The sequence below is a fragment of the Schistocerca serialis genome, chromosome 1 (assembly GCF_023864345.2).
Source record: "Schistocerca serialis cubense isolate TAMUIC-IGC-003099 chromosome 1, iqSchSeri2.2, whole genome shotgun sequence".
In the NCBI taxonomy this organism is placed as follows: Eukaryota; Metazoa; Arthropoda; class Insecta; order Orthoptera; family Acrididae; genus Schistocerca; species Schistocerca serialis.
The window spans coordinates 142,997,028-143,023,655 of record NC_064638.1 but is presented as its reverse complement, the minus strand read 5'-3'; the positions used below and the strand labels follow the sequence as shown (position 1 = coordinate 143,023,655).

The 26,628-nt window shown below is 44.6% G+C and overlaps 1 protein-coding gene across 1 annotated transcript in view; it reads left to right on the top strand.

Moving 5' to 3' along the window:
• The window catches only part of LOC126456898 (glutamate receptor ionotropic, delta-2-like), a 111,327-nt gene that overhangs the window by 7,583 nt on the left and 77,116 nt on the right, over positions 1-26,628 (top strand). Inside the window, exons 2-3 of the mRNA XM_050092792.1 lie at positions 13,670-13,818; positions 23,176-23,448. Coding sequence (XP_049948749.1) covers positions 13,670-13,818; positions 23,176-23,448 — 422 coding nt within the window. The remainder of the gene's footprint in view (positions 1-13,669; positions 13,819-23,175; positions 23,449-26,628) is intronic.

The following is a 26,628-nucleotide window of genomic DNA, read 5'->3' as shown; positions in this document are numbered from 1 at the left end:
ACTTTCCCAGTTCGCGACCGTTGATCCTTACTAGTCCTGGCTTTCTCTCTTCCTGGACGATGTGCTTGATTTACTTCCTTACTGGAGTAACAATTTTTCTTAAAAGCTGACTGTAAGTGAATCAGCTCATCCTTTAAATAAACCGGTTCGCAAATTATATTAGCCCTGGACATCAAGGATTTAATGACCCTTCTCCTTAGTCTTGGATGAGGGTTGGATTCATTGTGGAGATACCGCTGAGTGTTCGTAGCTTTCCTGTATGTCTTCTTGCCCAAAGTCTCGTTTACCGTTTGACCACCGGTATATTCAGAAAATGTTGTCCATTTCTCCATGATAAACGGAATTTTTGGGTTTATACCATTGAGATGTACTAAGGAGACATCCGACTCTTCTTCACTGTGCATTCAAACTACAAAAACATCTTCCACCTAGCGATAAGAAATTACACTGCATTATGACCACTGTCCACTGCAACGCTGGATGCCGCCTGGTGGCGGTGCAGCCCGTCACACGGTAACAAAGGCATGTAAACGGTGAAGACACAGACGGGGTGATCACCCTTGCGAATATATGGGCTGCAAATGGGGAAACCCATTGAGATATGAGACTTTGACAAAGGGTAGATAATTATTTCGCAAAGCTTATGAACGTGTATCACGAAAACGGCGAACCTGATCAAATTTCCACGTACTACTGTCGCGAGCATCTACGGAAAGAGGCAGAAGAACAATGAAACTACCACTAGACGCCAAACGGTTGGACGTCCACGACTCTTCACAAAACGTGGGGTTCGGAGGCTTGTCTGCTCTGTAAAGTAGGATAGATGGTGATCTGTGGCGTCTCCGCCGGAAGAGCACAATACTGATGCCCGCATAAGCGTTTTGGAGCACACCGTTCATTGTACGTTGTTGAACATGGAGCTCCACAGCAGACCACCCCTACGTGTTCACGTGTTGACCCAAAGACATCTTCAGTTAGTATTCCAGGGGGCACGAGACCATCGGGATTCGACCGTCGATCAATGAAAAAGTGTCGGCTCTTCGAGTGAACCATATTTTTGCTACGCTAGGTAAAGCCGTCTCCACAAACGCCGTCACCGAGGCGAATGGCGGCTATAAACGTGCAACGTGCCACGGACACAGGCTGCTGGGAGCAGTGTTACCCTATGGGTGACATTCTCCTGCGCTTGCGTGGGACCTGTGCTAGAAATCGAAGACACACTGACAGTTACGAACCAACAGCATCCCTTCATGCTTGATGTCTTCTTTCAACAGTATAACTGTCCGTGTCTCGGAGGCAGGACCGTGCTACAGTGATTTGAAGAGCATTACAGTGAACTCACGTTGTCTCCGCGACCAAATTTGCATCATGTAACCCTAAGTAATTCTTCTCGGTAGCTATGGGGCGCAATCACTGCGTGCGCATGTCAGCGGCCGGTAATTCACACGAATTACATGATCTGTGCAGAGACTCCTAATACCACGTACCTCCACAAACCTAGCAACAAACCGTCGGAACAGTACTACGAAAAACCAGTCTAAACTTGCAATTTATACTTTTTTTGACCACTAGATGACTAGTTTCGGGCCGAGATACATTTCCAAAACGCCGTATCATAGTCAAAAATGGTATTTCGGAAGACGTAAAAACCACGTCAAAAATGTGCAGCAGTTACAGAGCATACAGATGCTGGAAGTTCGTAAAGTGTCGCATACCTGATACGCAGGATCAATGATACATTTCAGTCCAAAGACGGACAAACAAGCTATTAAGTACATGGTCATAATCTTTTGGCCTTTTATTGACTGTCTGCAGCAGCCATTGTTTGAAAATCTCGATAAAAATTCGACAACAGCAGGACTAAGAGGGCTGCTCTTCGCCATCCCGTCAATTTTCCCGTCAAATACAATTATGTACTGGGCACAGGTTGTAGTGAGACAGAGTCTAAATAAATCTACTACTTCGATCGGAAAAGTATCTACGGTATATGAAGTAGCATCTTTCACGGGAATCATCGTAAATAAGGACATAGTATCACAGATGAGAAGGATATCCCGGGCCCATACAATGTTCTTCAATTTAATAATGCACGTAGTTTTTAATATAAATGTCTTCTGTCAGTGTAAGGCTGCAGTAATGAGACCAGAGGTGGTGCGGGGGTATAAGCTGTCGTACAGAAGTGTTTCTTATCGTCCGAAGAGTAAAAATACCAGATGATTGGTAATTGTTAAAACTTTTGTTGGGGATTTTTCCGCAACTTTTTATTAATCGTCGGATCCAAAAGGTCGTTAAACTTCTTCTTATGATCTTCAATCTTCATCATAAATACGGCGTTATCTTTGTCAGCGGTAAGGACGAATGTCCCTCAAGGCCAGTATTGCCCCTTGTGTGAAATTACTGCCACTTGGCTTGGATTTAAGTAATATTCTAGCGGTTTTTGTCCTGATCCCATCAGAGGACAGTTTTGATGACAGACGAACTGCTGCCTAAATCTTTACTACAATGTCCTCCGTGGGTATCTTCAGTGGCATCACAGCACAATTACCTCCATTAGATGGTAGTGAACTTTCATCTTTAGTTAATTTTCTACTTGGTATCTTGTAACTGTTCGGGAACTGTCAGCAATTATAGTTTATTGTCTATTATTCTGTAAGGTAGTAAACTTTCCCTTGCATTAGTTGTAACCACAGTCTCGAACGTTAGGCGCCGCGTCTGATGTATTTACTCTCGTAACATCGCTAGTTGCATACTGTTGAAAAGAAGAGCAACTTGTGCCGAACAAAACATCCACCTCACCTTTAGAACTGTGGAATACGCTGGCAGCGTAAAAGGAAACTGTGCATACAGAGATGTTGAGCACCCATCTTGCGCAGTGAACAGGAAAGATGAAGGTGTTAAATAAGACAAAATATGGATGTCGACTTCGTGCCAGCAGAAGGAATACTTCTAAACAAGATCGAAGGCGCTAGCCAGAGATAATCACATAGTCGACATCGTGTGACGACTATGTCTTCTGTGCAGCTCTATAAATTCGGAAACATCTGAGTCCTTGATGTAGTTGCCGTTTTGCCTATGAATATGTCTCTCGCCACCCGGCAGTTTTAATTGAGGTAATGTACAGGGTGATTCAAAAAGAATACCACAACTTTAAAAATTTGTATTTAATGAAAGAAACATAATATAAACTTCTGTTATACATCATTACAAAGAGTATTTAAAAAGGTTTTTTTCACTCAAAAACAAGTTCAGAGATGTTCAATATGGCCCCCTCCAGACACTCGAGCAATATCAACCCGATACTCCAACTCGTTCCACACTCTCTGTAGCATATCAGGCGTAACAGTTTGGATAGCTGCTGTTATTTCTCGTTTCAAATCATCAATGGTGGCTGGGAGAGGTGACCAAAACACCATATCCTTAACATACCCCCATAAGAAAAAATCGCAGGGGGTAAGATCAGGGCTTCGTGGAGGCCAGTGATGAAGTGCTCTGTCACGGGCTGCCTGGCGGCCGATCCATCGCCTCCCGTAGTTGACGTTCAGGTAGTTACGGACAGATAAGTGCCAATGTGGACTCTCCATACAGTTGATTGTGGAATTTGCAGCTATCTGCTAGCTCTGCGAGTCGATTTTCCTGGGCTGCGAACAAATGCTTGCTGGATGTGTGCTACATTTTCATCACTCATTCTCGGCCGTCCAGAACTTTTCCCTTTGCACAAACACCCATTCTCTGTAAACTGTTTATACCAACGTTTAATACACCACCTATCAGGAGGTTTAACACCATACTTCGTTCGAAATGCACGCTGAACAACTGTAGTCGATTCACTTCTGCCGTACTCAATAACACAAAAAGCTTTCTGTTGAGCGGTCGCCATCTTAGCATCAACTGACGCTGACGCCTAGTCAACAGCGCCTCAAGCGAACAAATGTACAACTAAATGAAACTTATAGCTCCCTTAATTCGCCGACAGATAGTGCTTAGCTCTGCCTTTTGTCGTTGCAGAGTTTTAAATTCCTAAAGTTGTGGTATTCTTTTTGAATCACCCTGTATTTTACTTTTCAGTTACCATTTTCTTTTTTAAATAGTACTGCAGACACTAATCCTACACATTTTCACGTCATCAATTTATCAAAGCCGTAGTGTTGTCGAAATGATTGAGTGAAATGTATGCTGTTGCTGATAAGGACCCTTAAGATAGTGTGGCAGGATGGATTAATGTGTAAGACAAACCGTTCCAAGCTCAAAGATCAGACCATTAATTGAAAAAATGCTTAAAAACTGATCTTTTATAGCTAACATTTGCGAAACCACAAGTAAACGCTGTAACATAAACAGTGGGCTCACACAGTTCTCGATTCTGGTCCCGCTTTTATTTAACTTGTACACCAGCGACATAGTCACCAACGATTCTCTAAAATTTAGCTACGCCTACCACCTAGCGATTGCAGCTCAAAGCAACACATTCGAAGGAGGTGAAGAAACATTTAATATCTGGAACCTTCGACCATTATTACAAAAAGTGATCTCTTCGCCCGAACCACAATAAAACAGAAGTCAGCTCGTTCCAAAAAAAACAACAAAAAAGCACGACATTGTCGATACCTCGAACATCTGGGTGTGACTCTCGACAGCGAGAAGCAACATAGCTGGCTGGTGCTAGCTGCGGATCTAATGCAAACACCTTAAGAACTATAGCACAAGCACTTACGTATCCTCTCCCCGAAAACAATTCTCCCATTCTCCCGTCTGAAGTAGAAGTCGCCATATCGACAAAAGAGATATCGATCTAAATGACGGGATGAGGATCGTGAGAGGAACTCTCAAATCCACACCAACACCATGGCTGTCAGTATTCGGCAATTGCCCCTCCAAGCCTCCGACGACAACAAGCATTAACACTTGAAAGCATGAAGCACAAAATACCCAGAGACCTACCTATTCATGAAACACTGAACTATCTACCACGTACTCGATTAAAATCTGGTGATCAAGGCGCTGCAGTTATGGACTGTGCGGCTGGTCCCGGCGGAGGTTCGAATCCTCCCTCGGGCATGGGTGTGTGTGTTTGTCCTTAGGATAATTTAGGTTAAGTAGTGTGTAAGCTTAGGGACTGATGACCTTAGCAGATCTCATACACATTTGAACAAAATCTGGTGAACAAATCTGGGTCAAGACTAGCCAACTCCTCCCAGACAGCTATAATCTGAAAATGAATAGGGAAACCAGTGGACATTCTTCCGTGGTCATAAGAAGTTAGGCACCACAGATTCGACTACCCAGCTCCCGGGTATGAACCAACCAAAACCATGGAGCTTCGTCAACCGTAACAGAACTGGCCGCAACGTGACCAAAGCAACGTTACAGAAATGGGGAATTAGCAGGTGATGATCAATGTGACTGCGGACCATCGGAATAAACATTGAAGACTTCTTTTCGTCTATTTAGTTATTCCCAATTCTGAGGTTAAGTTTCTCGCTGTTCTCATTCATGCTACTTCTGATTACATTCGTCTTTCTTCAGTTTACTCTCAATCCATATCATGCACTGATTAGACTGTTCATTCCATTCAACAGATCATGTAATTCTTCTTCACATTCACTGAGGATAGCAATGATCAGCGAATCTGATTTCTATCCTCCAAGCTTGAATTTTAATTCCGCTCTTGAACCCTTCATGTATTTCCGTCACTGCTTCTTCGATGTACAGATTGAACAGCAGGGGCAAAGGCCACATCCGTGTCTTATATCGTTTTTAATCCGAGCACTTCGATCCTGGCCTTCCAATCTTATTATTCCGTCTAGGTTCTTGTACACATTGTATACTACCTGTCTTTCCCTATAGCTTACCCCAATTTTTCTCGGAATTTCGAACGTTTTGCATAGTTTTACATTGTCGAACGCCTTTCTCAGGGCGACAAAACTTACGAACGTGTCTTGATTTTTCTTTAGTCTTGCTTCCATTTTCAAAAGCAACGTCCGAACTGCCTGTCTTGTGCCTTTATCTTTCCTAAAGCCAAACTGATCGTCACCTAACACATCCTCAATTTTCTTTTCGAGTCTTCTGTATATTATTCATGTCAGCAAATTGGATTCATGAGCTGATGTGATTGTGCGATAATTCTCACACTTGTCGGCTCTTGCAATCTTGCTGTGTGAATGATGTTTTCCCGAAAGTCTGATGGTGTATCGCCACACTCAGACATTCTACACACCGAAGTGAACAGTCGTTTTGCTGCCACTTCAGCGCCACACAAAAAGGTGTATCGGTGGAGCGTGCATGCCCCTCCCCTCACGAGGGTAGTTACCCTCCACGAGGAAACGGGCGTGGCTACTCTCAAGACGTTCATGCGAAAGAAGGCAGGGCGTCACTATTTCAAAGTAGAAGCCCTACGCGGCACGGTCGCTGGCTTACAAAACATTGGCACCACGACTCCCCGGAACTGGCACCAACACCCTGTTCCCCTCACCACCCTTGAGGACACCAACACTGACCGTGGCTAACGATATCCCTGTTACGGCCACTAACAAAGGATTAGTGTTAACTTGACCACTCGATGGGTACTGACCATCGTAAACTGCCACTGTTGATACCTAATGTAATTAGTAGTTAGTTAGTAGTTACCTGCAACCTGAACTTCCTCCGTCAGAGTTTGGTATGGGAGCTCAAGTCCCACTGCCACAACTTCAACGTCCACTCCAGTGATGTCTTTGGTTCAAATGGTTCAAAAGGCTCTGAGCACTATGGGACTTAACTTCTGAGGTCATCAGTCCCCTAGAACTTAGAACTACGTAAATCTAACTAACCTAAAGACATCACACACATCCATGCCCGAAGCAGGATTCGAACCTGCGACCGTAGCGGTCGCGCGGTTCCAGACTGTAGCGCCTAGAACCGCTCGGCCACTCCGGCCGGCGAATGATGTCTTTGGAATGACATCATTGTCGAATGGAACAGTTTTACCATTCACGAAGACAGTAAAACCGTCAGCCACGGTTGAAGCTGTATTTCAACCTCCGACAAAAAAACAAAGTATGACAGAGTAGCCACCAACGTGTATTACTGTTTTTTGTGTTTCTTGTTGTTACCAGTCCTCTTGGGGTGTATTGTTGTCGTGAACAGCACCAGGCATAGGTGATAAATGGGATGGAGATGCCACGCACTTCTGTGTGACAGCGTTATCACCATCTGACAGAGCTTTAAAGGGATCTCATTTGGTCGGCTGCTCGGATTTTTCTGTACCCAGGTTTTGTGAGAGGCATTCGGATGTGACAGTGGCCTGATGAGGGACTATATAGGAACACGAGCGCACTCATACTGGTCATGAAGGTTATGGTCAACCACGTTTGGCCACCACAAGACACTATTTTGCATCAAGCACATCATAATCCCTTCACAATTGTTCCTGCTGTCCGAGAACAAGTAATAGATGTATCTTTCATCTGAGACCATTGGTCGGAGATTGGCAGCAGCCGGACGAGGTTTTTACCAACCCACATATAAGCTGTCATTAACAAAACGAAAACAACTTCATTAACATCACAAAAGCTAGGGATGCATTTGGAATATTTCTGTGCCTGGAAGCATGGACTGCCAATAAGCTGCATCGTATTATCTTTAGCGATGAATCGCGGTTCTGCAGTACCCTTCGTCATCGTCGGTGACTACAGCGGCAGCCCGGGAGGGGGTCTCATTCTCCAGTGTTTTGGGTATCCACAACGGCGTCAAGGCAGGGGCAGCAGTCTGGTATGACTGGTATGACAGGTCTTGCCTCGTAGTTATTGATGGAACCTTGACGAAACAGTGATGTGTTGTAGAAATTATTCAAAACCCAAGATCGCTTAAATACCGTACTGTTTACTGGATAACCGCTTTCAACACACTAAAGGTGCCATCATTAACCGTTCTGTGAAGATATAACATGACAGGTTTGAGGGAGGGCTTACATGAGTTACATCATAGACATTACTTTTAGTATAGTACCACATACCTGAATGTAGATTAACATTTATAAACCATTTGGATATAACGATACATGAGGCATACCAGTTGATATAAAATCATTCACAAAAAATCAAAAAACACCTGCTGTCATGGTCATTCTTTTCCATAAAATATGTAAAACCGAAGTCACAAGATAACACTATTTGGCACACACAGTTCCATTACTATACAATATAACTTTACTATTACCACTTATCAAATACCCATGCAAAGAACACTTTCGCATACACTTACTGTACATACTATACATACTACGCATACTATGCATACGCCACTTACAGAGTAAAACATCTGAAGCAAAGGCATTATCCATATTAGCGCTATACAAACGTGCATATTAAAATTTACCTTTATTCATATATGGAAGTCACACATAGCAAGCTGTTTATAACACGACTTAGATACAATGTGACGAGTGATTAAAACCTGTATGCTCGGCACTACGGTCTTAGATATTGTAAGCGCTAAAAAAACCACTAACTTGCTATAAACTGCTGGGGCAGCGCTATCTAATGGCCGGTTGTGAACCACTAGAATCGCAGCAGGTATACCTGCGCGGAATAGGGCAGTGTGATGCCGACCGTTGTTAGTCGAGCAGCAGTCATGTACCAAATAGTATTATCTCATGACAGCAGGTGTTTTTTGATTTTTTGCGACAATGATTTTATATCAGCTGGTCTGCCTCATGTATCGTTATATCCAAATGGTTTATAGATGTTAATCTACATTCAGGTATGTGGTACTATACTAAGAGTAATGCATATAGTACGTATAACTCATGTAAGCCCTCCCTCAAACCAGTCATATTATATCTTCACAGATCCGATGATGGCACCTTTAGTGTGTTGAAATCGGTTATCCAGTAAACAGTATTTAAGCGATCTTGGCTTTTGAATTATTTCTACAACAGAGTGATCGGCCCACTACGCACTATGAGTTCACTGCAGCACAGTAATGAGTACCACACACCTTGTGTCCTCCCATCTTCATGCGGCAGTATCGTGGCGTAATTTATCAACTAGAAAATAGTCCAAAAATGGCACGTTTCTCTATGAACTAAGTGCGTTGTGTTGAGGTACTCCTGTAACCAGCAAAATCACCAGATCTGTCTCCAGTAGAACATGTGTGAGACCAGCCCAGAAGCCAATGCCAGTATGCAGGTCATCAACGACCTCACAATAGTTGTGGGCCATATTGCGTCAGGAAAGGGTAAAAGACTTTCTGACACCCATCTTAATTGAATCGGTAGATGCGATAGGACAGACAGGGTACAACGTCATGCTGGTAAGTGGGATCATATTGTCAAGTTCTTTGAAAATATGATTCGAATTTGTAATCACTGATATAACACCACACACCCACCCAAACCGTGAAGTTTCATTTGGTTTCTTCCTCACTTTCTAAGAGAGATAGTTTACATTTTGGGCATCAAAGTCCATCTCCTGACTACAACGGTTGCTCTTTTCTATTGTAAAGGATGAGCCAGACAGTAGTAGATTTTACTTTATTATATCAGTTTCCAAACGGTAACTTCATTTTTCCATTGCGGCCAAGCCACGGCCGGCAGTGTTAGCTGCCTGTAAATACTTTCGTCCCATATGGTCTAGTAACAGGAAGTCAGCACCGAGGAAGAGCACCTCGGCCACGCGCCTCTCTCATGTGCTGACGAGGTAACGCCACCCCAGGCGTCACTTAGCAGGCAACGCTCTGGAAATTTCCATGCCGGCCGCACGGTTTGCTCGGTCCTGACCAATCAGGGCGGAGGAAGCCGCGTGGTGCGTCGAATATGCCCGGCCGCCCGTCGCCTGGCTCGCTCTCTTGTATTCTTGCTCACCCGCGAGTCGGATGCGCGCCATGTAGCAGTGAACATCTCCCGCTTCTCCTGGTGCTGCGGCACTGTGGACTTACAAGTTTTGGCAGACAACGACTTTCGTTAGCTTCGCCAACTATGTCTCGCTAAACTCTACGCTCTGGCTCACCCTCACCTCCCTAGGCCTATGTAACCCCTTTCAACATGCTTTCGCCAATAAATGGCCTTTATCTAAAAATAATCCTATTCATTCCATAACGCCCACCGCCTGCCCATACACCCATCCCGTACACTATCATGTAATTCTGATTACTGTCTCGTAATTCCACTGCTATACGTCAAAATATTTGTTTAACATCGCGCAAGTAATGACCTCCCAAGATGAGCGCGCGATTTGCTGACAACCAGTGGTCATTTGACGAACAACAGTATGTCAGACAATGTCTTGCGCACGCGCTGCTTGCGCCTGTCTGTAGTGATGGGGAGCTCGTGAATGAGTCGTTCAAATGAACGCTTCACTCCAGTGAAGTGTGAACTAACCACTCAATTTCAATGAACTGGTACTTCAAACTCTTCACAGATAGCACACTCCACACTTTTTTCTAGTTCACTCACTCTCTTCCCCTCTCCCTCGTGTTTGTGGGGAACGATAGGTTTAGGAGTGGTTGGGGAGGTGAGGGGCGAGGGGAAGGCAGCGTCAGCGGTTTCCTGCAGTGCTGACATCATTACCCGTGACTATTTGTGCAGTTAAACTCTGCGTCTACGGGTAGTCTACCGTTGGCAGCGCTTGCAGACAAATGAATATTAAAAATACAAGTGAAGAGGCTGGCTGTGTGAACACGCACAGCCAACATGAAAATAAAAGGTTAGTTAACAACACTGAAAGAGGGATTTTACCTCGTACCAATGACTACAGGTGACAGTTTTCGTTTTCAATCTGGAGGGTTATTATTCTCAACAAAAATAAAATCTACAGGAAAACTTCTGAATAATTACTTAACGTAGGTATACAGACTTTGTGACAGTGCTAAACATACTCATTCTACACTCCTGGAAATTGAAATAAGAACACCGTGAATTCATTGTCCCAGGAAGGGGAAACTTTATTGACACATTCCTGGGGTCAGATACATCACATGATCACACTGACAGAACCACAGGCACATAGACACAGGCAACAGAGCATGCACAATGTCGGCACTAGTACAGTGTATATCCACCTTTCGCAGCAATGCAGGCTGCTATTCTCCCATGGAGACGATCGTAGAGATGCTGTATATAGTCCTGTGGAACGGCTTGCCATGCCATTTCCACCTGGCGCCTCAGTTGGACCAGCGTTCGTGCTGGACGTGCAGACCGCGTGAGACGACGCTTCATCCAGTCCCAAACATGCTCAATGGGGGACAGATCCGGAGATCTTGCTGGCCAGGGTAGTTGACTTACACCTTCTAGAGCATGTTGGGTGGCACGGGATACATGCGGACGTGCATTGTCCTATTGGAACAGCAAGTTCCCTTGCCGGTCTAGGAATGGTAGAACGATGGGTTCGATGACGGTTTGGATGTACCGTGCACTATTCAGTGTCCCCTCGACGATCACCAGTGGTGTACGGCCAGTGTAGGAGATCGCTCCCCACACCATGATGCCGGGTGTTGGCCCTGTGTGCCTCGGTCGTATGCAGTCCTGATTGTGGCGCTCACCTGCACGGCGCCAAACACGCATACGACCATCATTGGCACCAAGGCAGAAGCGACTCTCATCGCTGAAGACGACACGTCTCCATTCGTCCCTCCATTCACGCCTGTCGCGACACCACTGGAGGCGGGCTGCACGATGTTGGGGCGTGAGCGGAAGACGGCCTAACGGTGTGCGGGACCGTAGCCCAGCTTCATGGAGACGGTTGCGAATGGTCCTCGCCGATACCCCAGGAGCAACAGTGTCCCTAATTTGCTGGGAAGTGGCGGTGCGGTCCCCTACGGCACTGCGTAGGATCCTACGGTCTTGGCGTGCATCCGTGCATCGCTGCGGTCCGGTCCCAGGTCGACGGGCCCGTGCACCTTCCGCCGACCACTGGCGACAACATCGATGTACTGTGGAGACCTCACGCCCCACTTGTTGAGCAATTCGGCGGTACGTCCACCCGGCCTCCCGCATGCCCACTATACGCCCTCGCTCAAAGTCCGTCAACTGCACATATGGTTCACGTCCACGCTGTCGCGGCATGCTACCAGTGTTAAAGACTTCGATGGAGCTCCGTATGCCACGACAAACTGGCTGACACTGACGGCGGCGGTGCACAAATGCTGCGCAGCTAGCGCCATTCGACGGCCAACACCGCGGTTCCTGGTGTGTCCGCTGTGCCGTGCGTGTGATCATTGCTTGTACAGCCCTCTCGCAGTGTCCGGAGCAAGTATGGTGGGTCTGACACACCGGTGTCAATGTGTTCTTTTTTCCATTTCCAGGAGTGTATTTTGGATTAAATTTTTAAAAGGAACATAAAATTGGACTGCATTTCGTTGGTAGCCCTAGTTTTCAGTTCATGAATACAACAAATAATGTTTCATTTGGCAGATAAAGACTTTTTTGGGCGCTTCATGAGAAAATGTCGAGCAAGATTAAATGTGATACCTTCTTTATATGTGACAGGCTTCTCTGTTTATCTTTCCTTTGTCTCCTTCGACCATGCTCTATTTAAGTTAGCTCAGACGCTGTAAGAGCGTAAAACGTTGCGTGCACGTTACTGCATAGTTCGGCCATCTGTTGGTAAAATTATGAAGTATTACGAAGCTTTATTGTACGAGCGAGGCGAAGCGAGCGTAGCCGCGGCTGAGCGGCGAACTGGGCAACTTTGCCAAGCTTCCGTACTTCGTGAATGAACTACTTCATTTGAACGCTTCACGGCAAAGAGTGAACTGAATGAAGTAGTTCACGGGAATGAACGAGTTCGACCCATCTCTACCTGTCTGAGTGCAAGACTCAAGTTTCACACGGAATTTGCAGTCTCCCCTCCACAACGGCCAAAGGCCGGTCACGTGATCCCACCTCCAGACGGGCTGGAGGCGGGGCGTGACTGCCAGCGCTCCTGGTTTTACTTGAGTGTACTATGTTGCCTTTCCGGCCAGAAAACAAACACACTCTCGCCTGCTTTGTGTCTGTAAGCAAAACCAGCGAAGTGCACTACAGCCAGATTGCACAAATTCTTTCAGGTTTTAACTGCGAGTTGTTTAATAACGTACAGCCCAAAAAGAGCCTAAAAGATTAAGTGACTTAACAAAAGTTTGCACTCTTATTCAGTTTCGTTTCTCAAAATAAATATTTTTCTTATTAGCTTTCGTGTGTAGCGAACATGAGTTTCTACTGTGATGTTTTTACTGCTCAAAATAAAATGTCTGTGACAAAATTGCCAACGGAGTCGGCTTTAATTTCGTGTACGGCAATTAAAAAATTAAATTCGTGAAATTTCCACTTTAACGTGCTGTAAGGAGTTGGCTAGTTCTTTGTACACAAACACTTAGCAGAAGCAAACAGTTCATTGTTCGTTTCGTTTCTTTATTAAAGTTGCTGTCTGCTGGTGTTCTTGTGAGATTTTATTCCGGTTACTTCAAGCATTATGTTCATAATATATCCGTGTCTTAGGCTGATATAACATTTAATGCATAGTTTGGCAATACATGGGATATGACTTTTCAGTTTTACAGTCGGCTGAAGAATGAGTTTCAAACATTTTGTCCATTTGCCTTCTGTCCGTGTGGAGGTGGAATCACGTGAGCGGCCTGTGGCCGTTGTGGAGGGGAGACTGCAAATTCCGTGTGGGACTTGAGTCTTGCCTGCCTGAGACGAGCCCTCCTGCCGCAGACAGCGTTCGAGTGGCCAGACGTGTGTTGGGCCAGCAGCAGGGGGTGTGGCTGCTGCAGGCGCCGCCGCTGTCCGCCATACCTCGCTGCAGCAGCTCGCTCATTCTCCTGCACTACGACTGTTCGCAGAACCGCAGGATCTTCCAGCAGGTACTGTACCCTACATAAATTGCTGCAAGTACCCATGTAGTGTCGTAGCAGAAGTAAGTGAAGTGTTTAGTAGCAGCCCGCTTATTGAACAGACAGCTAAATAACGGTTTGAAACGTACACTGAGGTGACAAAAGTCGTGAGACATCTACTAATACCGTCTCAGACCTTCTTCTGCCCAGCGTAGTGCAGCAACTTGAGGTGGCATGAACTCCACAAGTCGCTGGAAATCTCTTGCGGAAATATGGAACCATACTGCCTCCATACCCATTCGTAACTGCGAAAGTGTTGGCAGTGCAGGATTTTGTGCACAAACTGATCTCTCGATTGTGTCCCATATATGGTCAATCTGATTCATGCGATCTGGGTGCCCCAATCATTCGATCGAACTGTCTAGAGGCCGGCCGTGTGGCCGAGTGGTTCTAGGCGCTTCAATTTGGAACCGTCCGACAGCTACAGTCGCAGGATCGAATCCTGCCTCGGGCATGAATGTGTGTGATGTCCTTAGGTTAGTTAGGTTTAAGTAGTTATAAGTTCTAATAGACTGATGACCTCATATGTAAAGTCCCATAGTGCTCAGAGCCATTTGAACCATTTGAACTGTCAAGAATATTCTCCAAACCAATTGCGAACAACTCTGCCCCAGTGACATGGCGCGTTGTCATCCATAAAAATGGGAACAAGAAGTCCATGAGCGGCTGCAAATGGTCTCCAAGTGTCCGAAAATAGCCATTTACGTCAATGATCGATTCAGTTGGACCAGAGGATCCAGTGTATTCCTTTTAAAAAGAGCCATCACCAGCTTGCAACATGCCTTGTTGACGACCTGCGTCCATGGCTTTGTTGGGTCTGCACCACACTGGAGCGCTACTAACAACTCTTACGGACTGAAATCGAGACTCATCTGACCAGGTCACTGTTTTCCAGTCATCTAGGGTCCAACTGATATGGTCACGAGCCCATCAGAGGCGTGGAAGGCAATGTCTTGCTGTCAGCAAAGACACCTGTGTTGGTCGTCTGATTCCATAGCCCATTAACGCCAGATTTCGCCGTACTGTCCTAACGGATGTATTTGTCGTACGTCCCACACTGATTTCTGTGTTTATTTCACGCAGTTCTGCTTGTCTGCCATCACTGATAACTCTGCGCAAACGCCGCTGCTCTTGGTTGTCTGTAGTGAGGGGTAGTATCTGAAAATGGGTATTCTCAGCATACTCTTGATATTGTGGACTTTGGAATACTGAATTCCCTAGCGATTTCAAAAGTGGAATGTCCCATGCATCTAGCTTCAACTGCTGCTCCGTATTCAACATCTGTTAATTCCTGTCGTGCAGCCATTATCACGTTAGAAATCTTACCTGAATGCAAATGATGCTCCGCCAATGTACTGCCCTTTTATACCTTGAGTACATAATACTACCGTCAACTGGTATTACTACAGTGCAGTCCTAATACTGAGTAATGGTGTTATGTACTCTCAAAACCATTCAAACACTCAACTGTAACCTGTTCTTCAGTAGTGGGACAGAGATAGTGCTGTCTCAGACAGGTCTCCCCCTTCCCCATACCCTTACATCTACGCCAATTGCATTACATATAAAGTGGTGGGCTGTTCTCCTATTGGCTGAGGGATGTGAAGCAGAGCCTGCATGCTTTCTCTATTTCCTGTAGTTAGGACACTTAATGTTCTCATTTATTACACAAGATCGCTGCATCTTTATGTATGTCACCTTTATCTTTATCAGTATAATTTATGACCGACACAATCAATCATGGCTGTCCAAGGTAAATCTGACAGCATGACATTGAAGTGGATATAGCCAGCAGAAAAATGGCTGGAAACTAGGAAACTCCAAGTGAAATAACCTGGTTTGTTTATTTAGGAATGTTCAGTGTTGTTATAAGTATAAAAAGACATGAAATGCGAGGTAGTTTGCTTATAAAAACAATTACTGACACACCTCAGTGGTTGATTACTTTTTAGCATTGTCAAACATGATTCAGTACCTTTTTAAAAATGTAACAACTGCAAGAAGCTTCTGCTCGCATTAGACTACATTATCAGAACCACTCTTCAAGTTGTCATCCAAAGGCACACGTAGATTATTGTAAATGCAATATTTTTAATGCTAAGCAACTGTGTGCATGTTGTAGGAGAGATTGGGATAGGAAATTTCATTTCTCTAAGCAAATGCCACTCTACACTCCTACTGCTCTACCGATCAAGTGCTAACAGATGCACCTACCTCAGGTCAAACGCCATCATTACACGTTAATGCGCTACATCACTTGGCGTGAAAGTGCCTGCCACCCATTGCCGCATCTGGTCGATTTAAATATCTAGTGTGGAATGACTTCAATAATAAGGTGGGGAGCTGTTGGCCGCACAGCTGAATAAACACATAAAACACCTCATTCCAAACCAAGAGCAGGTGAGATATGTCTTCAAGTCTTCGACAGTGTCTGGCCCCGCCACTGTATCTTGTGGTGCAATGTTCCACAGAGCCCCCTTGCTTGTCATAGTCTTTGGGCGCATAAAGAGGATAGATACTATGTCCACACTTCATTCAAACACAGTAACAACCGTAGCAGTTCCTCTGAGCTTATCTATTACAACTAGTTGTCTCTTGGCTTCAATACTGACTTTTCAGTTGTAATAACGTTATAGATTTTTATTTCAGCTTTTGGCTAGAGACATCACATACCTCCTATCACTTGGGCAGTGCACATTTGAAACTGCTGTCCTCTTAACCATCTAGGATATTCCCAGGGATGAAACATCATTATTACTCCATCACCTTGGCATACTATATCTAGCAATATTCTCCTGTTAGGGTTCCACATACTTCAGTCCCAAACTTCAAAAGTATGAAACATATGTACAGTAACCACATAGGAACTGCAACAACCACACACGTTTTTGGTATATCATCGCTCTCCTGCTAAATATAATATGTTACAATGATTCTACACTGTTTTGTCATTCATCAGTTGAGGTATAGATATGTGATTTTGTATCCCTCTGACATCTAGCGTTTACATTAAAGCCTATAGCTTCTGTTGCAGATTCATATTACCACAAAACCTTGGATATTAACACCCCATACCACTAATCTATCCCTGAAAGTAAGTATCAAATGAGATCAGATGTGTAACACAGGTGTCATCAATTCCATTAAGAATAAAGTGTATCCTCTAGTCATTTGTGAAATGTATACAAACTTCCATCATTTAAGTTTGTAGTCTTTATAAATTTCTATATAGTATCGATGCATACAAAGATCCAGTGAAGCATAGTGATTATCGTGTATGGCAGTATTTAGATAACATGGATGGGTGAACCAAAGACTGTGTTTTATTGCCACATGCATAGCAGATGTAGGAAAACTTTACTAAAAGAGATTGCCTACATTTTGCCTGTCATTCCTCTTACACAATATTGCTGCATGCTATAGGATGTACAGGTAGAACTGGTAGAGCCGTAGAGAATGACATGACCAATTTCCCTCCCCATCGGTACCTAATCTACATTTGAGCTCCCTCCATTGTTTCCAACAGATATCCTGATGTAGGCTCCATGAAGCTTTTTAACATGGTTCTCCTGTGTATGTGAAAACTGCACCAAAAATCAGATGTGTAATACCCACATGGCATATTATTGTGTATAGTGGAGATACTTCCACTGTTTGACCCTCATTCCAGGTATTCAAGTATGGAATCATCAATATGTCTGAGTCTGATATCATTTTACAACTAGGTGTATATCATGCCACTTGGGTAGTGGACATGCATGAACTTGCTCCCATATTAGACGCTTGTACACTTGTGATCTACACTAGGCATATACTGCCTGATCAAAAATCTCTGGATACTTGCAGTAGACAATAATATGGAGAGTGTCTGCCACTCAAAATATACACCATGATTACAAAGAAAACTGTGACATAGTAAGATCAAAGGGCCCTTGGTGATGTAAAATATGTGTGTTTCTAAGTCACTACAGACAGAAGGTATGGCTATTTATGTCACATATTTTGATACTTGCAAACTCACTTATCAGAACCTGAAGAGTGTTAGGGGTATTAGAGCAGATATTGCAATAATTAGTATCTTAATGTATAGCCACTTCGGTCTGTTAGTTTCTTTTCCTGTGCTAACACTCTTCCCACAAACATTTCGCATAATTTACTACCTGATCGTTTCTGCATGGCCGTAAGTGAACCACTAAGAGGACTACCCCTGTCAGTACAGACTAACCATTTTGCGCCCCCACGTCCACTCATAACACCTGACCTGCTTCCAATTAGGCATTAATGGCTTTCTCTTGCCACATGTACTTCCAGGTACTAACCAATCTAAAAACATACTACTCCTAATTGCTATAAAAGTCTGCAAATGAAGTACATAGTGAAGTAATGTTGTTCAGTATACCGATGTAAAAGTAGATTAGATGATCTACGTAATAATATGTCGGGCTTGGTGGTCTAGCGGTTCCCTTATACAATAAAAATGTGAGTGAAGTTCTAAACGATGAAATCTAAAAGACGTCACGTGACATTCGCATAGAACAACTGACGTAAAAACGTATAAGAAAGAGATGGGAAAAAAGGTCGCGGCATGGAATCTCAGTGAGACCGCGGAATTTTCGCACTCAATTTTAACCTGACCTTTACCTCTCCGCGATATGAGGAGTCTCCAGTAAGGACAAGTGTTTTGGCTTCCACATCAAACTGTAGGTCCTCTTTCAGCGGTGAACATCTGTCGTAGGTCAGCGACACACAAGTAGTCGAAGTGGCATCCAGTTCAAAGATTTGCATCAGGCCACTGAACCACGCGAAATCATTATTTTTAATACCTTTTCTTATGTTTTAACCATACTTTTGTTTTCCCAACAATCTTACTCATTTTGACTTTCCGTCGTCTTCAAAGGCAGTCATATAAAATTGTTCATTAGATACATTGTATTACGTCAACATTCTCGATCACGAGATCACGAGTTGTTGGAAAAATAAAAGTATGGTCAAGACAAGAGAAAAATATTAAAAGTCCATCTAAATAGCCGCGTCGTCTCACAGCATTTTCATGCAAATTTAAGGTAAAATCATTATTATTACCTATATACGTTATTAAGATTGCTCGGAACGCTCAGGCCACAGCCTTCAAAAACAAAAAATTGTACAAATTCATAGGCGAATTATAGTACATAACTTAAATGAGTACTGTTGGACATTCATAAAATTAGCTGCTTGGATGCTAGCAACAAATTAATGTGGAGTTCAATTAGATATGACAACAAGTTCTCAGTAAATCTTCTTTACAATCATGTCTATATAACAGAATGTTACAGTGCTCTGATTACGTTGTCTATGTAGTGTGCCCATTTCCGTTGGGTATGCTTGTTTCTAATCACGAACTGCAATGGCGCGTTGATGTTTCATCAACAGTCATGTAGAAGTTCTGCAAGGATCGCAGGAGAGCTTCTGTAGTTTGGAAGATAGGAGACGAGGTACTGGCAGAAGTAAAGCTGTGAGGACGGAGCGTGAGTGGTGCTTGGGTAACTCAGGTGGTAGAGCACTTGCCCGCGAAAGGCAAAGGTCGCGAGTTCGAGTCTCGGTCCGGCACACAGTTTTAATCTGCCAGGAAAGTTTCAATCATGTTGAAGGTCAAAGCGCTATCATCAGTGCAGCAGGCATCTTGGCCGCGAACGTAACAATACGCAATAGTCGAAAATTGGCGGTGAAGCAGCGAGACAACAAGTTTTGTTTTAAATGAGGCATATCATCCACAGAAACGTTTGATATGATCCAGAGTGTTTATGGCAGTGGTTGTTTACATCGTTCAAATGTGTTTCGGTGGTATGGTGTTGTTGTGTCGACTACTGCGGGAGTCATTACCGACGCAAACAAGGTAGGAAAGAAGCTGCAATGACTGGTAGCTGGAATCCAAAATCTTCTGTTCAAAAAACTTCCTAATTAACAGAAAACTTTATTTCTAAAAAGAAAGTAAACATAACTTGTTTCCTGCGTCTCCTACATCCAAGTTATTTTCAGTATTGCTACTCGCAGAACACAGGTCAAGTATCGGCTTCCTATTACACAGTACTGATGCTCTCAAAGTCTGCGACCGAAGTGGGACCGACCAGCCATAAGCATCTGGTTAAGTCAGCCGTAACAGGGGGCGCTGAACTCTGTCTTCCTGGAGGTGTGGCGCTGCCCGCTCTTTCCACTGGAGCGCGGGTCAGCACCTTCTTGGCGCTGGTCGTTGTGCAGTCGATGCTTTAGTACTACATAGCTATAATTCATTACGGTAAGGAGGAAATTAAAGACGTGCCACAAGCATGAGAACCGCGAACAAGTCGCACGGACGAAAACCTGTAAAATTCGCCGAAATTATTGCGTCAGATAGATGTGTTACTGAACAACTCATCAAGGAAATCTCAGGAATACCGAAAACTATTGTCTACACAATTTTGACAGTGGATTTGGGCGAAAGGCAAGCCTGTGTGTGGTTTGTGCTGCATTCACTTCCAGGTGATGAAAAACATGGCAGGTTTCAACACTACAAAGACCTGTTACCGGCAGCCTAAAGTGATACTGATTTCACGAAATCGATTGTAGCTGGCGACGCGACATGGTCTTTTTAATATGGGCCTCTTACAGGGCGTCACAGGGCAACGTGGTTGAGCCAAAAGTAGCCGATACCAAAGAAAGTGCCCTTTCAGAAGAGTCGTGTAATGACAATACTAACTGTTTTCTTCGATTCCAAAGAAGTTAGTCACAAGTAATTTGTACCAGAAGGGCAGGTTGTTAATTCGAGTACTACCTCGGCGTCTTCCATAGTTTGTAGGCAAGAATATGTCGAATTCCACCCGAATACGGAGGGGCAGATTCCTGGTCCTCCCTCCACGACAGTGCCTCAGCCCACAAAGCGAAGATGGTGCGCGAGTTTTTGGCCAGCAAATGGACCGCACCCGCTGTATCACGCGGAATTGGCTCCAGTCGACTCCTGGTTGTTCCCAAATTGAAGTTAGCAATGAAAACACACCGTTATGACACAGTTAAGGACATTAAAGAAAGTTGTGCCGATGTATTGAATTCTGCTCCAAAAAAGGGCTATAGTGACTGTTTCAGCTGTGTGTATTGATTCAGGCGTGACTATTTTGAATAGATACAGTGATTTTGTGAACATAATCTGTGACTTTTATTTTTCATAGTTGAAATCTGGTATGGCAGGACAGACCGGATCAGGTTATAGTTGCGGAAAGGGGCCAAAATCAGTTACTGTCAGTTGCACAAAACACACAAACTTTATTTTCCTAAAAACACTTAATCACACATGCCCTTAAAATCATTCAAAACAATACGGCTGAAAGTCCAAACACAAGTTATTACAATTGCTTTAAGAAATACACGCGGCTGAAGGCCTTACTTAAAAAAGAAAATCTTACGCAAACACTCGGCTGAAGGCCACACACTTGACATAGAAGAACTGAGGCTTAAGGCCTACTGAACGTAGAACAACTCACGGCTTAAAGCCTCGATAATAAGGATTTGCAATAGAGCAAAATTCCCCCTTTTTCTTAAAAAAAATTAGTTCAAACAAGAATCTTCAAAGTTTTAACTTAAGACGGCTGAAAGCCTTATTTTGAAATTAAAACAAAGTAAATTAATAGGTGGCTGAAGGCCTCGCACCGTGCTTGAGATAAAAATCACAATCTAAAAGCAACAGAACAATGGTGCTTATAAGTTTTCCAAGGGTAGACCTGAGGAGATAACTAACGTAAGGTTATGAGAGCTAAGATGCCAAGAATAATATTAAGTAAACTGATGGCAACCCGACCCAGGGACGGCTGAAGGACCGACCAACAACCTAATCAATTCCCTTCCGCCGATCAACGGCATCACAACGGAAAATATCAGCCGAGGACGAAGATAACGGCAGCAGTACGTTTTCAAAATTGGCATCTAAAAACAGCCAAGGCACAATAACCATTCAAAAATATGAACAACACCAAAGGGTGTCGTACTACACGCGGTACCGAACAGCATCAACACGGCGAGGAAAAACACACTGCGGAACACTATGCTAATAACCTCGCCGAGGAGACTTCTTCGCTGCTCTGTCCCAACCGACCGACTGTTTACTCCAGTACGCAGACAGCATTAAAATAATTGCTCAGTATCACTCAAGCTAGACACAGTTCCACGAAGCACACTTCTACAAGAACTCGAACAATCCTAAAAGTAATCACTGTGCAATAACAAGGACGAATCACAAGTCGAAACACACAGAGAACCCATAAGCGATTGACGACCAGATACACGTCGCCCGATGAGACGACCAACCGGACGACCAACCGAGGTCGCCCCCCCCCCCCTCCCGCAACAGTCCATAGATACTTGGCTGTGCCGGCCGAGGTGGCAGAGCGGTTCTAGGCACTACAGTCTGGAACCGCGCGACCGCTACGGTCGCAGGTTCGAATGCTGCCTCAGGCAGGGATGTTTGTGATGTCCTTAGGTTAGTTAGGTTTAAGTAGTTCTAAGTTCTAGGTGACTGATGACCTCAGAAGTTAAGTCCCATAGTGTTCAGAGCCATTTGAACCATTAAACTTGGCTGTCTGGACCTCACTGCAACTTCCTCCCGACTCCTTGATATCCGTTCGGAACTCGGAGACACGACGACCCGGGCACACTGGCTCGGACCCAACAATGCAGAGGGAACCGTTGGCCGCTGGTCAGCCGACATCTTTGCACAAGGAAGGAACCGACGCAGGTCGGGCACGATGACCAACTGACGAGGCCCAGAAGCGGCCAAAAGACCAATTACACGTCGGCCGATGAGACGACCGACCGACCGATCAACCAACGTTCGTCCCCGCTCCAATGTCCTTCCGCCGGACAGTTCATGCGTGTCGCCAGCGGTCGGTGAATACTGGCTGTCAGCACCTCACTGGCGCTCCGTCCCGACTGAACTCTGTCCGCCGACCCGGAAATACTAACGGTCGCTCCAAAGATAATACGACCGTACTATCATTGATAAGCACTGTTGCTGCCACTCGCAGCCAGGCAAGCCAGTAACTTAGTGACGCTAGTAAATCGAATAAGAAATGAGACGGCAGTACAGCAAAGACAAGGTGTTAACAATGAACGGTACGAACACGAGCCGCACACGGCCCAATAGTCACAGTCCTAAAACGGAGCTGGGACACACTGTGTATGTACTTCCATTCCCCCCCCCCCCCCCCCACTTCCCCCACCCCTCCCACCCTACCTGCGCCTCAGACTGCAAACAGTGCCTAGACGTGCGGGATTGGGCATTGTACCACGCCTGTGCTGAAGGGTGACGCGTGACTTTTTCAGAGCGCTTCGGCTGGCCTGCCGGGGATCTCCGCGCGCTGGCTGGTGGTGAGTGCGAGCCAGCCCGAGGAGGGCCTTCCGCTGCGGATGGACAGTGAGGTCACGTGGGCGACGAGCGACGCGGGCGGCGAGCTGCGGCAGGTGTCCGTGTACCGCCCGCACCCCGCGCTGCCGCTCCACAGCCTGCCCGCCTCTGTTCTGCAGGATCTGCGGCAGCGCGGAGGCCGCAACCCCAGGTGGGACCTGGAGGGGCACGTGCTGCACGCCGCCGCCACTGTGAGTTGAGCTGCTCTTCCAGAAAATGACGTAAATCACCGTGCTGCACTTTTACCATCAATGGAGGCACTTAAGGGGAGGTTTACTATCTTTTGGTTCAAATAATCGAATTTTTAAAATTTCATTTTTTTTCCATAAAAGTGTTTAGAATCCACCACTGAAACAGTTTTTCCGAATACGAAACAGAAATGTTTGTTATTCGCGGTTGAACAAACAAATGCATCTGGCTGAAATCGGCCTTTTCCACACACCAGTTTCTTTCTTTCGGACGGCGAGTTATTGTACCGGTGGTTGGGAGGAAACACACAAAATTCAAATGAAAGTTTGAACGCATGTGCTTGGAAGTTAGCCCCCAAGCATTTGCATTCTGGTGCGAAGACTGTGGAGATTGCGACTTTTCTGGCAGTGAGCATCTTCTACGAAGGGTATTCAGCAATTCTGAAGACCATGACAATGGACGTCACACTGGGATTCTATTCGGCGCAGTTCGCCAAGCACTCGGACGACCACCGGTTTCAAGGGGCCGAAAACCGCTTGTCACCGGCCGTACGAGCGGCTCTGGAGCAGCGCAGGATGGCCCAGATTGAGCAGAACGCCCTCTGTGCCTCTGTGAGGGAGAGGAACGACTAGTTTATGGACCCGTAATAGCAAATTGAACTTTTTTTTTTTTGGTCATCAGTCTACTGACTGGTTTGATGCGGCCCGCCACGAATTCCTTTCCTGTGCTAACCTCTTCATCTCAGAGTAGCACTTGCAACCTACGTCCTCAATTATTTGCTTGACGTATTCCAATCTCCGTCTTCCTCTACAGTTTTTGCCCTCTACAGCTCCCTCTAGTACCATGGAAGTCATTCCCTCATGTCTTAGCAGATGTCCTATCATCCTGTCCCTTCTCCTTATCAGTGTTTTCCACATATTCCTTTCCTCTCCGATTCTGCGTAGAACTTCCTCATTCCTTACCTTATCAGTCCACCTAATTTTCAACATTCGTCTATAGCACCACATCTCAAATGCTTCGATTCTCTTCTGTTCCGGTTTTCCCACAGTCCATGTTTCACTACCATACAATGCTGTACTCCAGACGTACATCCTCAGAAATTTCTTCCTCAAATTAAGGCCGGTATTTGATATTAGTAGACTTCTCTTGGCCAGAAATGCCATAGCGAGTCTGCTTTTGATGTCCTCCTTGCTCCGTCCGTCATTGGTTATTTTACTGCCTAGGTAGCAGAATTCCTTAACTTCATTGACTTCGTGACCATCAATCCTGATGTTAAGTTTCTCGCTGTTCTCATTTCTACTACTTCTCATTACCTTCGTCTTTCTCCGATTTACTCTCAAACCACACTGTGTACTCATTAGACTGTTCATTCCGTTCAGCAGATCATTTAATTCTTCTTCACTTTCACTCAGGATAGCAATGTCATCAGCGAATCGTATCATTGATATCCTTTCACCTTGTATTTTAATTCCACTCCTGAACCTTTCGTTTATTTCCAACATTGCTTCCTCGATGTACAGATTGAAGAGTAGGGGCGAAAGGCTACAGCCTTGTCTTACACCCTTCTTAATACGAGCACTTCGTTCTTGATCGTCCACTCTTATTATTCCCTCTTGGTTGTTGTACATATTGTATATGACCCGTCTCTCCCTATAGCTTACCCCTACTTTTTTCAGAATCTTTAACAGCTTGCACCATTTTATATTGTCGAACGCTTTTTCCAGGTCGACAAATCCTATGAAAGTGTCTTGATTTTTCTTTAGCCTTGCTTCCATTATTAGCCGTAACGTCAGAATTGCCTCTCTCGTCCCTTTACTTTTCCTAAAGCCAAACTGATCGTCACCTAGCGCATTCTCAATTTTCTTTTCCATTCTTCTGTATATTATTCTTGTAATCAGCTTCGATGCATGAGCTGTTAAGCTGATTGTGCGATAATTCTCGCACTTGTCAGCTATTGCCGTCTTCGGAATTGTGTGGATGATGCTTTTCCGAAAGTCAGATGGTATATCGCCAGACTCATATATTCTACACACTAAGGTGAATAGTCGTTTTGTTGCCACTTCCCCCAATGATTGAACGTACGTTGCGTAATATTGCATTTATATATAGTCAAAACTTCAAACGCGTTTTTATCGAAATGACGCTTTTTTTTATCGCGTTGTATGTTAACTTCAAATCTGCTGAACCGATTGGCATGATTATTTGTTTCCGACGAAGGTAACTAAATTGTCAAAGAGTTGTACCACTTTTTTCCCATCCATCAACTACAAATATTTTTACTTGGCCGACGAAGTCGAAAAATCGATGAAAAAAAACCCTATTTTTTCAGATGGCCGCCATTTTGTCTCGTATGGTCCAAATAACTTAAGCGAGGTACAACTCCTAAAGAATCTTACATACTTCGCTAACGTCAACTCAATTTTGATTTCAGACGAGCCGGCTGACCTCTGACATACCGAGCGTGGAGGTCTACATCGAAATTTTGTTTCGTTCCGACGGCACTTCCGCCTTTGCTCTTCGATATTTCCAGTCGAAAAAATTCCAGTTTGTAGAGGAAATATCAATAAACATTTCGACCAAATTTGAGATTGGTATCTATGACACATCTCGAGAAAACAATTCTCAAAAACACGCTGTTTTCGGGCCAAAGATAGTAAAACTCTTCTTAAAGAACGTTAGTTGACAGTGCCTTTCCCCCGACATTCTGCAACGTTTTCACTGTCACAAATTAATCCCACTATAATTAACAAATCGAACACGACGTAATTCGCTCTCCGACACAGTGGAAACTTGGCAAGATGATAGAGAGGCAGAGTGGGGTAGCACAGTGGCGGACTCGCATTTGGAAGTAGGACGGTTCAAACCTGCGTCTAGCCATCTAAGTTGGATGTTTTCCACGATTTCCCTAAATTGCTTAAAGCAAATGCCAGCATGACAAGCTTTTATAAAACAGATAAGAGGCAATCAACACTTGGCCGTATTTAAGACAATATCAAACATACAATCACAAGTGACTTAAAAGATGAAACACGGAGATTTCAATACTTAAGAAACATAATCTGAAGGTGATTTTAAAGGTGGCACAGATAGTTGTTTTTTTTTTGTGTGGCAGTAATCAGCAATATGAAACCGACTTACAAGGCACACCAGTTCGTTACGAACCCAAAAAATAACACAAGGAG